The sequence below is a fragment of the Rutidosis leptorrhynchoides genome, chromosome 2 (genome assembly GCF_046630445.1).
Source record: "Rutidosis leptorrhynchoides isolate AG116_Rl617_1_P2 chromosome 2, CSIRO_AGI_Rlap_v1, whole genome shotgun sequence".
In the NCBI taxonomy this organism is placed as follows: domain Eukaryota; kingdom Viridiplantae; phylum Streptophyta; class Magnoliopsida; order Asterales; family Asteraceae; genus Rutidosis; species Rutidosis leptorrhynchoides.
The window spans coordinates 77,267,212-77,283,306 of NC_092334.1; the positions used below are offsets into that span (position 1 = coordinate 77,267,212).

The following is a 16,095-nucleotide window of genomic DNA, read 5'->3' on the forward strand; positions in this document are numbered from 1 at the left end:
TATTGGTATATACACTCCAATTATCAGCTCTTAGCAGCCCATGTGAGTCACCTAACACATGTGGGAACCATAATTTGGCAACTAGCATGAAATATCTCATAAAATTACAAAAATATGAGTAATCATTCATGACTTATTTACATGAAAACAAAATTACATATCCTTTATATCTAATCCATACACCAACGACCAAAAACACCTACAAACACTTTCATTCTTCAATTTTCTTCATCTAATTGATCTCTCTCAAGTTCTATCTTCAAGTTCTAAGTGTTCTTCATAAATTCCAAAAGTTCTAGTTTCATAAAATCAAGAATACTTTCAAGTTTGCTAGCTCACTTCCAATCTTGTAAGGTGATCATCCAACCTCAAGAAATCTTTGTTTCTTACAGTAGGATATCATTCTAATACAAGGTAATAATCATATTCAAACTTTGGTTCAATTTCTATAACTATAACAATCTTATTTCAAGTGATGATCTTACTTGAACTTGTTTTCGTGTCATGATTCTGCTTCAAGAACTTCGAGCCATCCAAGGATCCATTGAAGCTAGATCCATTTTTCTCTTTTCCAGTAGGTTTATCCAAGGAAATTAAGGTAGTAATGATGTTCATAACATCATTCGATTCATACATATAAAGCTATCTTATTCGAAGGTTTAAACTTGTAATCACTAGAACATAGTTTAGTTAATTCTAAACTTGTTCGCAAACAAAAGTTAATCCTTCTAACTTGACTTTTAAAATCAACTAAACACATGTTCTATATCTATATAATATGCTAACTTAATGATTTAAAACCTGGAAACATGAAAAACACCGTAAAACCGGATTTACGCCGTCGTAGTAACACCGCGGGCTGTTTTGGGTTAGTTAATTAAAAACTATGATAAACTTTGATTTAAAAGTTGTTATTATGAGAAAATGATTTTTATTATGAACATGAAACTATATCCAAAAATTATGGTTAAACTCAAAGTGGAAGTATGTTTTCTAAAATGGTCATCTAGACGTCGTTCTTTCGACTGAAATGACTACCTTTACAAAAACGACTTGTAACTTATTTTTCCGACAATAAACCTATACTTTTTCTGTTTAGATTCATAAAATAGAGTTCAATATGAAACCATAGCAATTTGATTCACTCAAAACGGATTTAAAATGAAGAAGTTATGGGTAAAACAAGATTGGATAATTTTTCTCATTTTAGCTACGTGAAAATTGGTAACAAATCTATTCCAACCATAACTTAATCAACTTGTATTGTATATTATGTAATCTTGAGATACCATAGACACGTATACAATGTTTCGACCTATCATGTCGACACATCTATATATATTTCGGAACAACCATAGACACTCTATATGTGAATGTTGGAGTTAGCTATACAGGGTTGAGGTTGATTCCAAAATATATATAGTTTGAGTTGTGATCAATACTGAGATACGTATACACTGGGTCGTGGATTGATTCAAGATAATATTTATCGATTTATTTCTGTACATCTAACTGTGGACAACTAGTTATAGGTTACTAACGAGGACAGCTGACTTAATAAACTTAAAACATCAAAATATATTAAAAGTGTTGTAAATATATTTTGAACATACTTTAATATATATGTATATATTGTTATAGGTTCGTGAATCAACAGTGGCCAAGTCTTACTTCCCGACGAAGTAAAAATCTGTGAAAGTGAGTTATAGTCCCACTTTTAAAATCTAATATTTTTGGGATGAGAATACATGCAGGTTTTATAAATGATTTACAAAATAGACACAAGTACGTGAAACTACATTCTATGGTTGAATTATCGAAATCGAATATGCCCCTTTTTATTAAGTCTGGTAATCTAAGAATTAGGGAACAGACACCCTAATTGACGCGAATCCTAAAGATAGATCTATTGGGCCTAACAAACCCCATCCAAAGTACCGGATGCTTTAGTACTTCGAAATTTATATCATATCCGAAGGGTGTCCCGGAATGATGGGGATATTCTTATATATGCATCTTGTTATTGTCGGTTACCAGGTGTTCACCATATGAATGATTTTTATCTCTATGTATGGGATGTGTATTGAAATATGAAATCTTGTGGTCTATTGTTATGATTTGATATATATAGGTTAAACCTATAACTCACCAACATTTTTGTTGACGTTTAAAGCATGTTTATTCTCAGGTGAATATTAAGAGCTTCCGCTGTTGCATACTAAAATAAGGACAAGATTTGGAGTCCATGTTTGTATGATATTGTGTAAAAACTGCATTCAAGAAACTGATTTCGATGTAACATATTTGTATTGTAAACCATTATGTAATGGTCGTGTGTAAACAGGATATTTTAGATTATCATTATTTGATAATCTACGTAAAGCTTTTTAAACCTTTATTTATGAAATAAAGGTTATGGTTTGTTTTAAAAATGAATGCAGTCTTTGAAAAACGTCTCATATAGAGGTCAAAACCTCGCAACGAAATCAATTAATATGGAACGTTTTTAATCAATAAGAACGGGACATTTCAGTGCTAGTATATGTGGATGACTTAATCATCACGGGAGATCACTATGAGGAGATCCAAAGGACAAGAGAGAATCTGTCTATCAGATTTCATATGAAGGAGCTTGGAGAACTCAAACATTTTCTTGGACTCGAAATAGAGCAGAAAAGAGAAGGATTATTTCTGGGACAACAGAAATATGCGCGAGATCTTTTACAAAAGTACGGAATGCTTAATTGCAAACCTATTTCAACCCCAATGGATCCGAATACAAAACTACGAGCAGATGAAGGAAAAAGTCTTCAAGATGTTACCATGTATCGAAAGATGGTTGGAAGTCTTATTTATCTCACACTAAGTCGTCCAGACATATCTTATGCAGCTGGAGTGGTTAGTCGATACATGAGCAATCCGAAGAAGCCTCACCTTGATGTTGTACGACGCATCTTAAGGTATGTTAAAGGTACTATTAACTTTGGCATTTTATATAAGAGAACAAAAGAATGTCGGGTGACTGGATATTGTGACGCCGATTACGCTGGAGACTATGATACACGACGGTCAACAACTGGATACATGTTTAGTCTTGGATCGGGAGTAATATCATGGTGCAGCAAGAGACAACCAACAGTATCCTTGTCAAGCACTGAAGCAGAATATCGATCGGCAGCATCAGCAACACAAGAAATTACTTGGTTGAAGCAGCTAATGGAAGATCTTCATCAATCAACAGATTATCAAGTAAAACTTTTCTGCGATAACTTATCAGCTATACGTCTAGCAGAAAATCCAGTCTTTCATGCGAGAACAAAACATATAGAAGTGCACTATCATTATGTTCGCGAGAAGGTCCTTGAAGGGAAAATCAAGATGATGCCAACAAAGACAGATGAACAGGTTGCATATATATTCACTAAGAGCCTAAGTAAACCGAAGTTTACAAAATTCAGAGAAGCACTTGGAATGGTCTGCAAGACATCATTGGAAGAAAATTTGCATTGAGGGGGAGTGTTAAAATACAATGCAAATTTGGTGTTATAAAATAATATGGAATTAGTAGATGTATATATGTAAAATATCTAGATATTAATATGTATAAGAAAATATCTAGATATTAGAATATGAGAGAAAAATCTAGAAATTAAAATGTAAAAGAAAAATCTAGATATTTGTAGGTTGTAGAAATATCTAGATATTTATATATCCATGGAAATATCTAGGTTCTAGAATGTTCCATAGAGTAGTATAAATATGGGAGGAGATTTCATTTAAGTTGTGCAGTGTGTGTGAGAGTTGTGAGGAAGTAAGAAAAGAGTGAGTTAGAGAAAGAACGCTTATAAGTAGCGAGTAGAAAGAAAGTGTGGTGAGTGAGTAATATTGTAATTACATTTTGTATTAATAAAAGTGTTCTTTGTTAAGTTTCCCGATTTAAGCCTCAGTTTGTGTTTAAGTTCTTAGTGCACTTGTGTTGTATCTATTATATGGTCGGCTCTGCCGCCTAAGTGATATATGGTCGGTTATACCGCCTGAATGATATATGGTCGACACTGTCGCCTAAACATTATTGTGCACTAAGGATTCATAAAATTAAAGGCTAACCAACGTCAAGTGTTGGTGTAGTGAGTGTAGTATAATCTAGGTCCTCTGTAGTGGGTGTGTTGGGCTCGTCGAAGCTTCCAACAGATCGTTGCTGCAAGTTTTTATGTACATATAGATCCTGCATCTATACGTGAGTTATCTCGATCGCCTTCTTGCATCCATATGCCACCTGTAAATCAAATCCCAAACCACAAACTTGGCTATAATAAAGCTCTTAAAATGTTACTTTTCTCATAGTTCAAAGTTATGCACATGCTATATGCATTATGCATGTTCCTTTTGACCTTTGTATCTTGTTTTGCAGAAGATAACCCTCAATATCCGTAGTGGTAGAAGCTTTCTGGAAGACTCCATGATAATATTTCTTCATCATGAAGCATTTTCAGTTGTTTGGTTTCTCATTATTATCATTTTTGTATGCAGTAGATATTCAGAATTTATCATGAGATACAACATCATTTTGATGCTATACAATACTCACTTTTATTACTAAGTTTGAAGTGTGATGTAAATATAATAATCCAAAGTCACCTATTAGGCAATGTACAAAGTAAAAAACCTTTGGCTAATAGCGTTCTAAGGTTATTATGAGTATCTTGTATGTACTCTTTCATTGTTTTATTTGTAGTTTTGGTGTTTAGATTCCTCGCTTGTGACTGCGATATGATTGGATTAGCAGGTGTGCAGTTACATAGTTTGCCTGATGCGCTAGACTACACATAGATGCCATGGCTTTACCGTCTATTGTGCCTAGTACGCGTTATAGCATTATTCCCATAAAGTTAATATTTTCATTGAGACTTCTATTTAACCGGATCCCATCGCATATAAATTGGGTGGAGATTTTTTGGCCCATTCATGACTCTATCAATGAGTTGATCACGTGGTTTGATCAGTGCTTCGGTTCTAAGGTTAATAATGATCGTTTATATTGCATCATTGCTTTAGTTCTTTGGTAGCTTTGAAGATATCGATATGGTTGATGTTCAAAATCAGGGCCATCTCAACAATGTGTTATAACTCACCAACATTTTTGTTGACGTTTAAAGCATGTTTATTCTCAAGTGATTATTAAGAGCTTCCGGTGTTGCATGCTAAAAAAAGGACAAGATTTGGTGTCAGCATGCTTGTATAATATTGTTTAAAACTGCATTCGAGATTTACTTTGTTGTAACATATTAATATTGTAAACCAATATGTATTGGTAGTGTGTAAGTGTGATATTTTTTAGATTATCATTTCTGGATAATCTAGGTGATGTCCTTTTAACCTTGTCGATAAAATAAAGGTTATGGTTTGTTTTTAAAAACGAATGCAGTCTTTGAAAATCGTCTCATATAGAGGTCAAAACCTCGCAACGAAATCAATTAATATGGAACGTTTATAAATCGATATGAACGGGACATTTCATGTGTTATTCCTCGGTCGAAAACAAAAATGGACCCTTAAACACGTAAAATTTTTTAATACTGATAATAAGATTATACAAAAACTTAACAATATGAAAGAAGTTTTCAAAACAACCCTATCAAATTGTTATAATATGAAATATTTATTCGACAATTTTTTATTTAATTTAATTAAGGTGTTGTTTGTTTTCCTGTCTGCAGACCTTATTATGTCTTATGTCTGTGCGCCAGCAGACGTTTTTACTGCAAACAGTTTGTTTTTCTGAAGACGTAAGATAAAATAATATCTTATTATGTCTGCAGCCTCGCAGATTTAGAAATGTGCTTCTAAGTGCTGCAAACATAATTAAGTTATGTTGCAGACCTAAAAGCAAACAGTCTTTATTATTCAGCATACAGACCTTCAGACCACATCTTCTTAACAGACATGGTCCGCAGATTTTCAGACAAAAACATCTTAAAAAACAAACAACACCCAACTATTCGACGATTATTTTATTATCAAATAAATATTCAAAATTTTGGGCCCTTCTAAATTTTTGGGCTCTAGGCGGTTGCCGATGTTGCCTATGCTCGAAAACGCCTTTGTTCAAAATGAATATTATCATGTTTAATCCTGCAAATTTAAGATTTGATTGGAAGGCCAAGCAGCCCGTGGATCTTGCTATAGTCGAACACGAAAGATTCTTTAAAAGTTATAATACTTTTTTATAAGCTAATGGGATACTCTAAGTATTTCGTTAGTCATGTATCAACGTAATATTGTACTAGCTTACTAGAAAAGAAAACACGATAATCATTTAAACACACAAAAATTTTGATTTTTGAGTTTTCAATATAAAATTCATGCTTCTCCCATATCTCTGACTCTTCCCCTTAATCAATGTGAACAAAACATGTATCGACAGAGACGGATCTTGAACGACTTTATTGGGAGTGCCAAAATCATTTCAAAAACTTATTTGAGAAAAATTTAAAAATCTTGGAGGGGCTATTATATAAAATATTTATATTTTAGATTCGAGAAAATAAAATTTACACTAAGAGAACAAATTTTTGGAGGGGCCACTGTCCACCCCTGCCACCCAAAAATCCGTCCTGTGTATCGACCCTATGACTCTTGCAACGTGTAGGGCCGAAGCCCATTTTGGTTTCTCCCTACTATTCATAATCCACATATGAGGCCCATCAAATGAATTGCCCAAATTTTTTTTTTTTTTTTTTACCCATATTATTTCCCGGCCACCGGAAACTCTTAAACCTCGCACTGTTATTTCTCAGATCGCAGCTCCGGGATATAAAAAAGGCATTTTTGTATTCATTCAAGATTTAATTAACTCGATTTTTAAAGGTTAGTAAAAAATTAGGCTAATTAGCTGGTGCCCTTTCTCCCCTCTATAACTCTTTATGCATGTTTACATCCCATTTTTACTGATTTTTGTGATTTGATATTAGCTCAAGATACAAATATTTACCAGGTTTTCAGATATTTATCAGTACGATTAATTTAGTATTAATGCAAAAAATTATTCTTTTTTGATATCCTAATTCTATAGCTGTATTTATAGTATGCTCGATTACTGTTTTAAGTACTAAATTTTGATTACTATATATTTAATTATCTATAAATGCATGAAAGACCTAATTTTGATCACTAAATGATGCAGTTAGAAATCATAGAATCGAATCTTTATGATAACTTGTTATATGTGATGATTGATGAATGGTCATGGACTCATGGCATGCTGAATTGCAAATCAGTGATGCTGCATAGCTCTGTGATTGTCATTTATTGTTTATTACTCAAAGTATGTGTAAAACTGTAAATGATGTTTTTAAATTTTTAAATTATGATTTGCAGTCTTCCGAAACGATGTTTTCTAGAGGTGCAAAACAGTCGATTGAGATTATCTATAGACGAGCTAGTACTCCTATACATTCGAGATATGGTTACTCTACACAATCATGTAGAGAAACCTTCATTTCTGAACGAAAAAGAGACGAAACACGTTGCACAATTGTTAGAAAATATTCGAGTGAGGTCTCACCTTCAGACCATATGAATCTCATAAAGAAGTTAAGGGAAAGAACCAGTGCCCCTATCAAAGAGGTCAAATCTGCTCTTATTGATTGCAACTGGGATTTGGGTAATAAAAAAATTCAACCTTCATCTTTTGATTTTTAATTCTTTCTTTTTTGGTGGTATAACCTGTTTTTGGTGGTTTTATGGTAAGTATAATATTAAAGTTATGGTGCAGAGGCTGCTCAAAAGGAACTGAGAAAAAGAGGAATAGTTCTTGCAACAAAAAAGTCGGCTCGCACTGCAGCCGAGGGTTTGCTTGCTCTGGCGCAGAATAACACCAAGACTGCTGTAATTGAACTTAACTGTGAAACTGATTTTGTTGCAAGAAACGAAATATTTCAACACCTGGTTGGTAGTTTGCTCATCAGTTTTGTCAGAATTGTGTTTTTGCTTTTATGCATTTGTCATCACAACAGAATTCGTGTTCATAGACATGTGTATTTCTAACCAATTTGTTGTTAACAATTATCCTTGCAGGCCTCATCGTTGGCCAAGTTGGCTTTATCAGCTGAAAGTTCAGAACAAGTATCTGGTACCTTCCCTGTTGGACTTCAGAGTTTTGAGGTAAGAGATCTGAGGTCATGTTAACGGATATTCTATACAAATTTTGAGATATTCATATTTTAAGATCAAGCATGGCTCAATATTATATCGTTTGTGAATGTTGTATTCGGTAATCATCTGTATGGGTACCGATCTACCTCACTCTATGGAAATATGTGACGGGATACGGAGTTTCGTACAACTATAGACATATAATTATGCTTCAATGTACCTTAATTGATGCTTAATAAATAAATCTTGTGGAAAATATTAGCATAAAACAATCTTATGACTCAATGGGATACCTATGTGTGTGTGTGCTTAAAATTTGAAATTTGCCTAAAAAGAATCTGTTATTATTATGGCAGAAGGTGTAGATCGGCAGGGACAGCCAAACCCGTGTTTCCTTTGGAAACTCACCAAACCCATTACCCACCACGTAAGAGTAGGATGCTGGTTAAATACCTCCGCCAAATACCCCATGTGGCAGGAGCGAGTATCATTCCACTTTGTCAAGGGTTGTAAATCCTTGCCAAGAGTCGGACTCGAACCTGCACCCAGTTTGGCAAAGGCTTCCACATGGTGGGCCCCAACTTCTAAGGCAACGGGCACCACTGAGCTATTAGTTCGGTGAATTCTTATTATTAGGAGACCTATAATAACAATTTCTGCAACTCTCATGGTATGGAAGGAGCGTATGATGTAAACAGCTGATATGACCACTTGTATACATATATAAACGGGCTTTCATACCCGAAAATGACAAACAATTAAGCTCAATTTTCGCAGGATATGATAATCAATTTCGATCACCCAAAATTAAGTGGAGAAACAACGGTTCAGAATGCAATTACCGAAGTGGCTGCTATGATGGGTGAGAATGTAAAACTTAGAAGGGGTTTTGCAATGTCAATGTGTAAGCACGGTGTAATGTCTACGTATCTTCACACATCTCCACAACCTGGTAACATTTATTTTGTGGAAATGTTGAATCAATGAATGATTTTTAATATCTGATTAAATAACTAATCCTGATTGGAGATCAAATAATTTTAGGTTTGGGACGAATTGCTGGAATCTTGTCACTTGAAGTTGAGGATGAAAATGCTTCGCTGGATGCTGTCCAGCGTGTTGGTGCTGAGTTGGCAATGCATGTTGTGGCGGCAAAGCCTTTAGTCTTAACAAAAGAACTCGTTTCTTCTGATTTAGTCCAGAACGAACGTGAAATTCTAAAATCTCAGGTGATTTTTTTGAGAATACATAACTATTTTTTCTATAAATGGCATGATGGGCGGGTTGGGTAATGGGGTTGAAAGGCAAAACGAATAATTTTGGTTTGGGTTAAAGCAGGTAGAGTCTAGCTAATTTGAAACAATTTGGCCTAATATAAATTATTAGGTAAATAATGTGTGTTTAGTATGTTTACTAAAAAACATGTTTATACAATACTAGTGTAAATTTTTGAATTAAGTGATTTATTAGGTTGTATGCAACAAAGCATTAAGTATACACTTTAAGAGACTTTTGACTGGTTTGACCTATTTTATTTTTTATTTTTCCACCAAAAAATTTAACTTTACAGTATACACATTTCACCCGCCACCCATTAAAGAAAACACAACATAAATCAACCCATTTATTCATTCATAAGTAAAAGAGCTATGAAATTGCACCCGCTAAGCAGTTGCTTATGTTTTTTTTTTTTTGGCAGGCTGAAAGTTCAGGTAGGCCTCAGGCAGCAATCGAGAAGATGGTTGAAGGTCGATTAAGGAAGTATTTTGAGGAAGTTGTTCTTATGGAGCAAAAATTTGTCGTGAATGACACACTCAACGTCAAGGTATGTGGATGTCTTGTGTTCTTTTCATTTTGTGTATTAGATTAGAGGTTGCAAAAGGTTGGGTTAAGCAGGTTGGGTAACAACTTAAAACTGGTATAAATTTCGTATGATATAATCTGGGTTGGTTGGATTGACTCGTAACACCTTTTGTCCAAAAAATCTCTACGTTTTACTGATGTTTGAAAATCTTGGATATGATTGCAAATACTAAACTTATACCATCCATGCATAGCCTGGGTGGCCACCAGGACTTCCAATGAAGCAAGAGGTCACGGGTTCGATTCCCTTCAAGGCAAATACCTTGGGGCGAGCTCCATTTAGTGACTGATTGACTAGAGGATGCTTTGCCTGGTAGCGGTGGAGGCCTGGCTTGCCGTTTACCCGGGGTTTACCAACTAGAGGGGAGCCATTATGTCTCGTCGCTAGGGGGGTTCCTCGTAAAAATAAAAAATAAAAAATAAACTTATAAACTTACAATATCAATCTAAAAGTCTGTATGAAGTGGTTTAGGAGGTTGTTTGCATATAAGATATGATAATAACTTGTAAAGTCCTTTCCTTATTAACTAGAGTTTTTGAGTTTAGCCCATATGACCCGTATGAAAAAATAACCCAAATTGGCACATTCACAAGTGCATGGGTCAAAATTGGCATATGTATATATTCTAATTCTGCAGTAAATATGAATGCATTTTTGCATATGAAATTGCCTACAGACTGTCTTAAGCGATCTATCCAAGGAAGTAGGCTCCCCTGTGAAAATCGGAAACTTTCTTAGAGTTGAAGTTGGAGAAGGACTTCAAAGGTTTTTTATTTTCTCATTTCAAGAATATATATAATGAATATATATTATATAATCATGATAGTTATTATATTTATTTTCAATTTGATTTGCAGGGTCGATGCACCTGAAGTTTTAGCTCAAGCTGCTTGATGTGGTGATTGCGGTTTTTATCTTTTTCTCGTTAGTTGATTATAATGAGCGTATCATTTAGCACGGATATTTGTTTGGGATTCACAAGAACATATATGAATAGTAACAAGGTTTTGATAAACCTTAACACATCATAAATTTCGTTTCAAATTAATTCTGCAATATTCCAATTAAACTCTGCACATGATATCACACATAGAAAAAGTGTCTAGTGGAACTTGAGACTGGTCAACACATTGTTGTTTACCGGGTCAGCCAAATGGTCCAAAAGATTCTGGAATGGTCCATCTCCTGTGACCAAACCCTGAATGAAGTAACCCAACACGGCTAACATAGCCAATCTTCCGTTCTTTATTTCCTTTAGCTTCAAATCTTTGATTGACTTTTCGTATTTCTCAAAACCAAGTGGGTTAAAGAACGGCCCACCCGGGTACGCTGGGTTACCTGAACCCGAAAACCCTTTTTCGAGCCCCAAAAAAGTATTGCTTTCCCATTGACCCGGGGTTGTACCAGTCTTGTAGTCTTCTGTGTTCTGCAAAACCCATAAATGCCATTTCTAAAACGAATAGAGTAAACGGGTCGGCCCAGTAGCCTGCTGGTGGGATGACACCGGTTTGGAACCATGGTAGTGAGGTTTCAGCTGGGATGAGCCCAAGCTTTCCTAGAATTTCTGGTGCAATGGCTCCTGCTGCGCCGAGAATTGCGAACCGTCCGTTGATAATTTCTCTGTAGGCTAGCCATTTTGGTTCGATGAACCCTCCAGTGCCTTCTGGGTCTGACAGACCAACTGGGTCGAACCCAAACCAAGTGGGTCGAACCCAAAGTCACCTGGGAGACTGCATTTTCAAAAATTTGGTGATACTGAACTGAATTATATTTGAATATGTTCTTGGTCATTTAAGTGTTGAGCTGTTAATGGTTGGCTGCTACTCATTGAAAAAATGGTACATGGCTCAATCATAAAGGGGAAGGCCAAACCACAAACCCAAGTTGTGGGCCTGAGAGGTTGCACTCAACTTGTGACTGCCTGAAATTAGGGATTAGGGTTGGGTTCATATGTGTACACTGTACACATGAACCAGTAAGGTTTTTACATGTGTCATGTATTGTTGAGATGAGAGAATTTTTGCTTTGCTGAATGTTAAGTGACTCTTGGATGGACTTAGATTGCCTCTCAAGATCTTGTTGAAACTTGTAGTCTATGTTTGATTGGTCAAATTTCTTGGATGATGATGAGTGGTACCCTACACTCAGTTATGCAAAATCCGTCGACTGTTACCATCTAAAAATTGTTAATTATCGATATCCCTAAAACTTATATGGTTGTTTTAGGCTGTCATTGTAATGGTTATGACTGATGATTGATACATTGATTAAAATCATTAAATTGTTGTCTTGTATATTTTTCTGTATGCTCGACGATGGGCCACTCCGGCACACTATACAACAAAAATATCACTTGGTACTCTTACGGTCTTACCTAAAGGTAAAGAGACTGTTTTCAAGAAGACGCACACCGCACACACAAACTCGGGCACATGACGTATGTGTTAAATTTCATCATTTCATAACAAATGAAATAGGTGCAACCCCGGGTCAATGGGAAATAGGTGCAGATCTGGAACACCTTTTCACAAGATAATATTGCACATTTACTTAGGTTAGAGTTTCGCCTTTTAAATTACTGATATGAATAATCTTGTATAATACATTTCAAGAATATATGCATTACCTTTTAAATAATTTGACCGTTTGAATCTTTAACTTTTTTGTTGACCTTTTAACGTGAAGAGTAAAACACACCGCACTGAGTAGAGGATTAAAAAGGTCTGAATTTGTGTGACTGCAACTGGTGGTGTATATGCAATAACAGCAGCTGTTTTCATCTATTGTACAACTGAAAAACTAGCTACAGAAGATAAAATTATGTTCATCTCGAAACGAAACCATCTCTTGAGGTAGAATTGACCTCGATTTTATGTACACATGCTCCCTAACGAATGCGAGTTCATGTGGACTGTTCATATTAATGTTCTTGGAGCGCTCATTTGGTTAGGAGCTTGACTAGTTATTCAAACTAAGGCAGGTGTTGGGGTTGGTCCACTCGTGCCGAACAGTGGGAACTAATCACTACATCACACTGTGCACAAAGTTATTATAGCAACAACGGATTATTTAAAGGTTCAAGTGATTTTGTGCAAGTGAAAAGATTTAATACCAGCATAATATGGGACAACATTGTTACTCAAAACATTCAACTGAAAAGAAAACACGATCACACTGCATTTGAGATAAGATTCTCTTAGATTCAATTCACACACATTGTAACAAGTTAGCTACCCCTTGTTATATATTGATTAAATTGTGCTAAAGATAATTATTTATGATGATGCAAGCTTCCCCATGGAGCGTTCTTCAACGAGCTTCGTACTGAACAACTGCAGTAAATAAATTCAAATCAAAATACGTTTGATATATGTAAAAAGAGTGCATCAATCTAAATTCATCATGCAGCTATAGAAAGACTAACCAAGCATTTACATTACTGTACATCACTGCAACATTAAAATTCATGCCTCTTAAAACATATCAATTACTTACATGGAGAGGCCATAACCATATTTGGTTATTCGAAACTTATAAGAATGACAATAACTATATATCTCTAACATAAGAAATCAGGCCTTCGAAAGTAAACATTTTGAGGCTTATCATAATACGATATTAAACAATACTTCATCTGCTAACAAGTCTCTCAACATATATGACAATTTTTAGCGTGATGAATGTGTCATAGTTTTATATATGCTAATATTCACATAAGCAAAAGCATACTATGTATCAAACAGGGGAGTAACTGTTAGAAATCGGGTATGAATTGACTGCCGGATTCGTTCTTGAATCGTGTAATCACTATCTCTATAAAGCATTTCGACCCTACGATTGCCACGGTTGCACGAAATCTTTACAGGGATCAAACAAGAACGCAATCAGTGTTTTGGGCAACGAAATCACTGATCAAATTGTTAGAGAATATGTGTGTGTTTCTGTTGGTTTTATGAATGCAGAATGAATGAACAAAAAACGTCCATAAACTGATATAGGATAACAGTTAAACCGAAAGAGTGTAACCCTTCAATTTTGGCGGGAAAATCGGTTATACCAAAAGGCATACCCGTTCTCTGACACTTATTCGAATGCAACTTTTCTAGTTAACGAATAGTGCAATTTCTGTTGAGGTTTCGGGGCGCTGCCCCCTCGACCCCTGCCCGCTCACCTGGGAGCGGGACCCCAGCCAGGGGCGCTGCCCCTTGGACCCCGCAAGGGGGCGCAGCCCCCTTGACCCCCGCATTTTGCGCGACAGTTAGCAGCCAACTCTTACGGGCGTGTACTCCACACTCTCCGGACCCGTTGGTAAGTATAGCTAGCTAACATCTGCATTCAAGTAAATCGCAACTAACTAAAATGTACATTGGATGACACTAAAATCACCAACAGTAACTTCTTACTTTTGCGAGTTCGCTTCTTGTAAAGAATGCGGTAACCGCACTCTCGGCACTGAATGACGTCACCAACCTTCAAGGTGTTCTCTTGGCCACAATCTATACATCGTAAACACGCACAATCAACTAAAACGATTTTGAAAATTTGCATAAACATGCTTTAAGGCAATAAATCTTTTCACAAATTACACTACATATAACACAATTACATATATAAAGAATAACCTCCACATATGTAAGTAACTGGCTCAGGTTGTGGATCCATTGATTACTGCAAATTTAAAAGCAAAACAACAAAATCTTATATAGAATAACATATATTAAGAATTAAAAAATAATCTAATTATCTTATAGACGTACCTGTGATCGTTGGAGCTACAGAGCGATACTGGCGGAAAACCCCTAGGGTTTCTGTGAACGGGGGCTGTGTTAATTAATTTGGGAGCTAATTTGGGACATTTTTATATGAAAAATACGGAGGCAATAATCAACTGTGAAAAGTTCTAAAACAAACCCTCAAGTTTCCTTTGGTTGCAAATTAAAGCCTGATTTGCTTTATTAATTTTTGTTATGGAAAAGATATATCACTATAGAAGGAAAAGATGATGCGCGTAGTTTCTTTCATACTGCACGTTAGCATTAAAAAAAATTTCGACCTAGTTGGTTATCGTAGTTTTTACTAATTACTCAATTGGTCTATGAAGATTTAATTAATTATGCGGTTGGTCTCTCTTACTAACGACCGTTATGAACATTTCGTTGATTAGTGACATGCAATGCATGACATGTGAGGGTACTTTATCTTCTTAACTATTCGTTCGTCATCTAACTCACTCTTCCCCTTCCGCCTTCCATTTTCCTTCACCTTCATCTTAAATAACATTTGCAGATCATAAACAGTAAACCACTTCTAAATTCATATCAAAATCCAAATCCATTTTGGAAGCTACTCATAAATTTAGATCACGGACATTGGTGACTGTAATGTGGAGTGTATAAGATGTGCTTTTTTTTTGTAATTAGTGTGACGTGTTAAAGTTGGGGGTTGTAGTGAGAAAAGTTGTTGTGGAGGATTGTGAGTGTTGTGACAAAATATAATTGAAGGTTAAATTAAAAAGTGATAAAAAGGTAGAAACGAATTAAATAATTAAAAATGCCGCTCATCTTTAACATTTCTCAAAAGTCAACGCCCAAATTTGTTTAACCACAAATGCCCCAATACATGCGTTTGTAGTGACAACTGACATTAGTTTTTGAAAGAAACACCCCAATATCCATTGTCTTATAGGCGATTTAAGATCAGCCAAATTTAATCAAAATCAATTAAGTTCAACATGATTTAAAACTTGAAATGGACCAAGTATATAGCCCTAGATCCAAGAAAAACGAAAATTATTAAATATTCAACACTTTCCGGTGGTGGTTCTAGTGCAAGGGCGAGTCTAATGCATTGGGGGCGGGGTCCTATGACCCCACTAGTGTGAAAGATTTTATACGATGTATTTTTCAAATTATATATGACACAACTAATTTAACTATAGGACCCAATATATCTTTAAAAATTAAGATTTTTTTTTTTGAAAATAAACAATCACTAAAGTGCCCTTCAATTATAGTTAGCTTTGAAAAAAAAAATTGAGACCCATTGAGATTTTATCATGGATTCGCCATTGTTCTAGT

General features: G+C 35.3%; 2 protein-coding genes and 1 pseudogene across 3 annotated transcripts; 1 reads left to right on the plus strand and 2 right to left on the minus strand.

Annotated features, from left to right (window-relative positions):
* Window positions 1-6,731: 6,731 nt before the first annotated feature.
* On the plus strand, window positions 6,732-11,058 carry LOC139891047 (elongation factor Ts, mitochondrial-like). Of its 2 annotated transcripts, none has more exons than XM_071873974.1 (9): window positions 6,732-6,867; window positions 7,378-7,663; window positions 7,775-7,947; window positions 8,077-8,163; window positions 8,932-9,106; window positions 9,199-9,383; window positions 9,854-9,979; window positions 10,695-10,783; window positions 10,876-11,058. In XM_071873974.1, exons 2-9 carry the CDS (start codon window positions 7,390-7,392, stop codon window positions 10,910-10,912), a joined length of 1,146 nt encoding a protein of 381 aa, XP_071730075.1. In that variant the 5' UTR covers window positions 6,732-6,867; window positions 7,378-7,389; the 3' UTR covers window positions 10,913-11,058. The 2 variants fall into 2 exon arrangements, with proteins under 2 accessions (XP_071730075.1, XP_071730076.1); XM_071873975.1 differs by lacking the exon at window positions 6,732-6,867 and adding an exon at window positions 6,923-6,994.
* Window positions 11,059-11,120: 62 nt separating this feature from the next.
* LOC139888001 (photosystem I chlorophyll a/b-binding protein 3-1, chloroplastic-like) lies at window positions 11,121-12,937 on the minus strand (annotated as a pseudogene).
* A 162-nt stretch (window positions 12,938-13,099) lies between these two features.
* LOC139891048 (DNA-directed RNA polymerases II, IV and V subunit 12) lies at window positions 13,100-14,872 on the minus strand. The gene is made up of 4 exons (XM_071873976.1): window positions 14,776-14,872; window positions 14,641-14,686; window positions 14,422-14,514; window positions 13,100-13,350 (listed from the first exon to the last, which is right to left on the minus strand). The coding sequence occupies exons 2-4, from the start codon at window positions 14,678-14,680 to the stop codon at window positions 13,328-13,330; spliced, it is 156 nt and encodes a 51-aa protein (XP_071730077.1). The 5' UTR covers window positions 14,681-14,686; window positions 14,776-14,872; the 3' UTR covers window positions 13,100-13,327.
* Between the last annotated feature and the right edge of the window lie 1,223 nt (window positions 14,873-16,095).

Coding starts and splice junctions, on each gene's coding strand:
- LOC139891047 (XM_071873974.1), top strand. CDS start 7,390: ATGTTTTCTAGAGGTGCAAAACAGTCGATTGAGATTATCTATAGACGA. Junction 8,164..8,931: donor TTGGACTTCAGAGTTTTGAG/GTAAGAGATCTG, acceptor CAATTTTCGCAG/GATATGATAATCAATTTCGA. Junction 10,784..10,875: donor GTTGGAGAAGGACTTCAAAG/GTTTTTTATTTT, acceptor TTTGATTTGCAG/GGTCGATGCACCTGAAGTTT.
- LOC139891048 (XM_071873976.1), bottom strand. CDS start 14,680: ATGGATCCACAACCTGAGCCAGTTACTTACATATGTGGAG. Junction 14,515..14,640: donor AGTTACTTACATATGTGGAG/GTTATTCTTTAT, acceptor TACGATGTATAG/ATTGTGGCCAAGAGAACACC. Junction 13,351..14,421: donor CAAGAAGCGAACTCGCAAAA/GTAAGAAGTTAC, acceptor TATTTACTGCAG/TTGTTCAGTACGAAGCTCGT.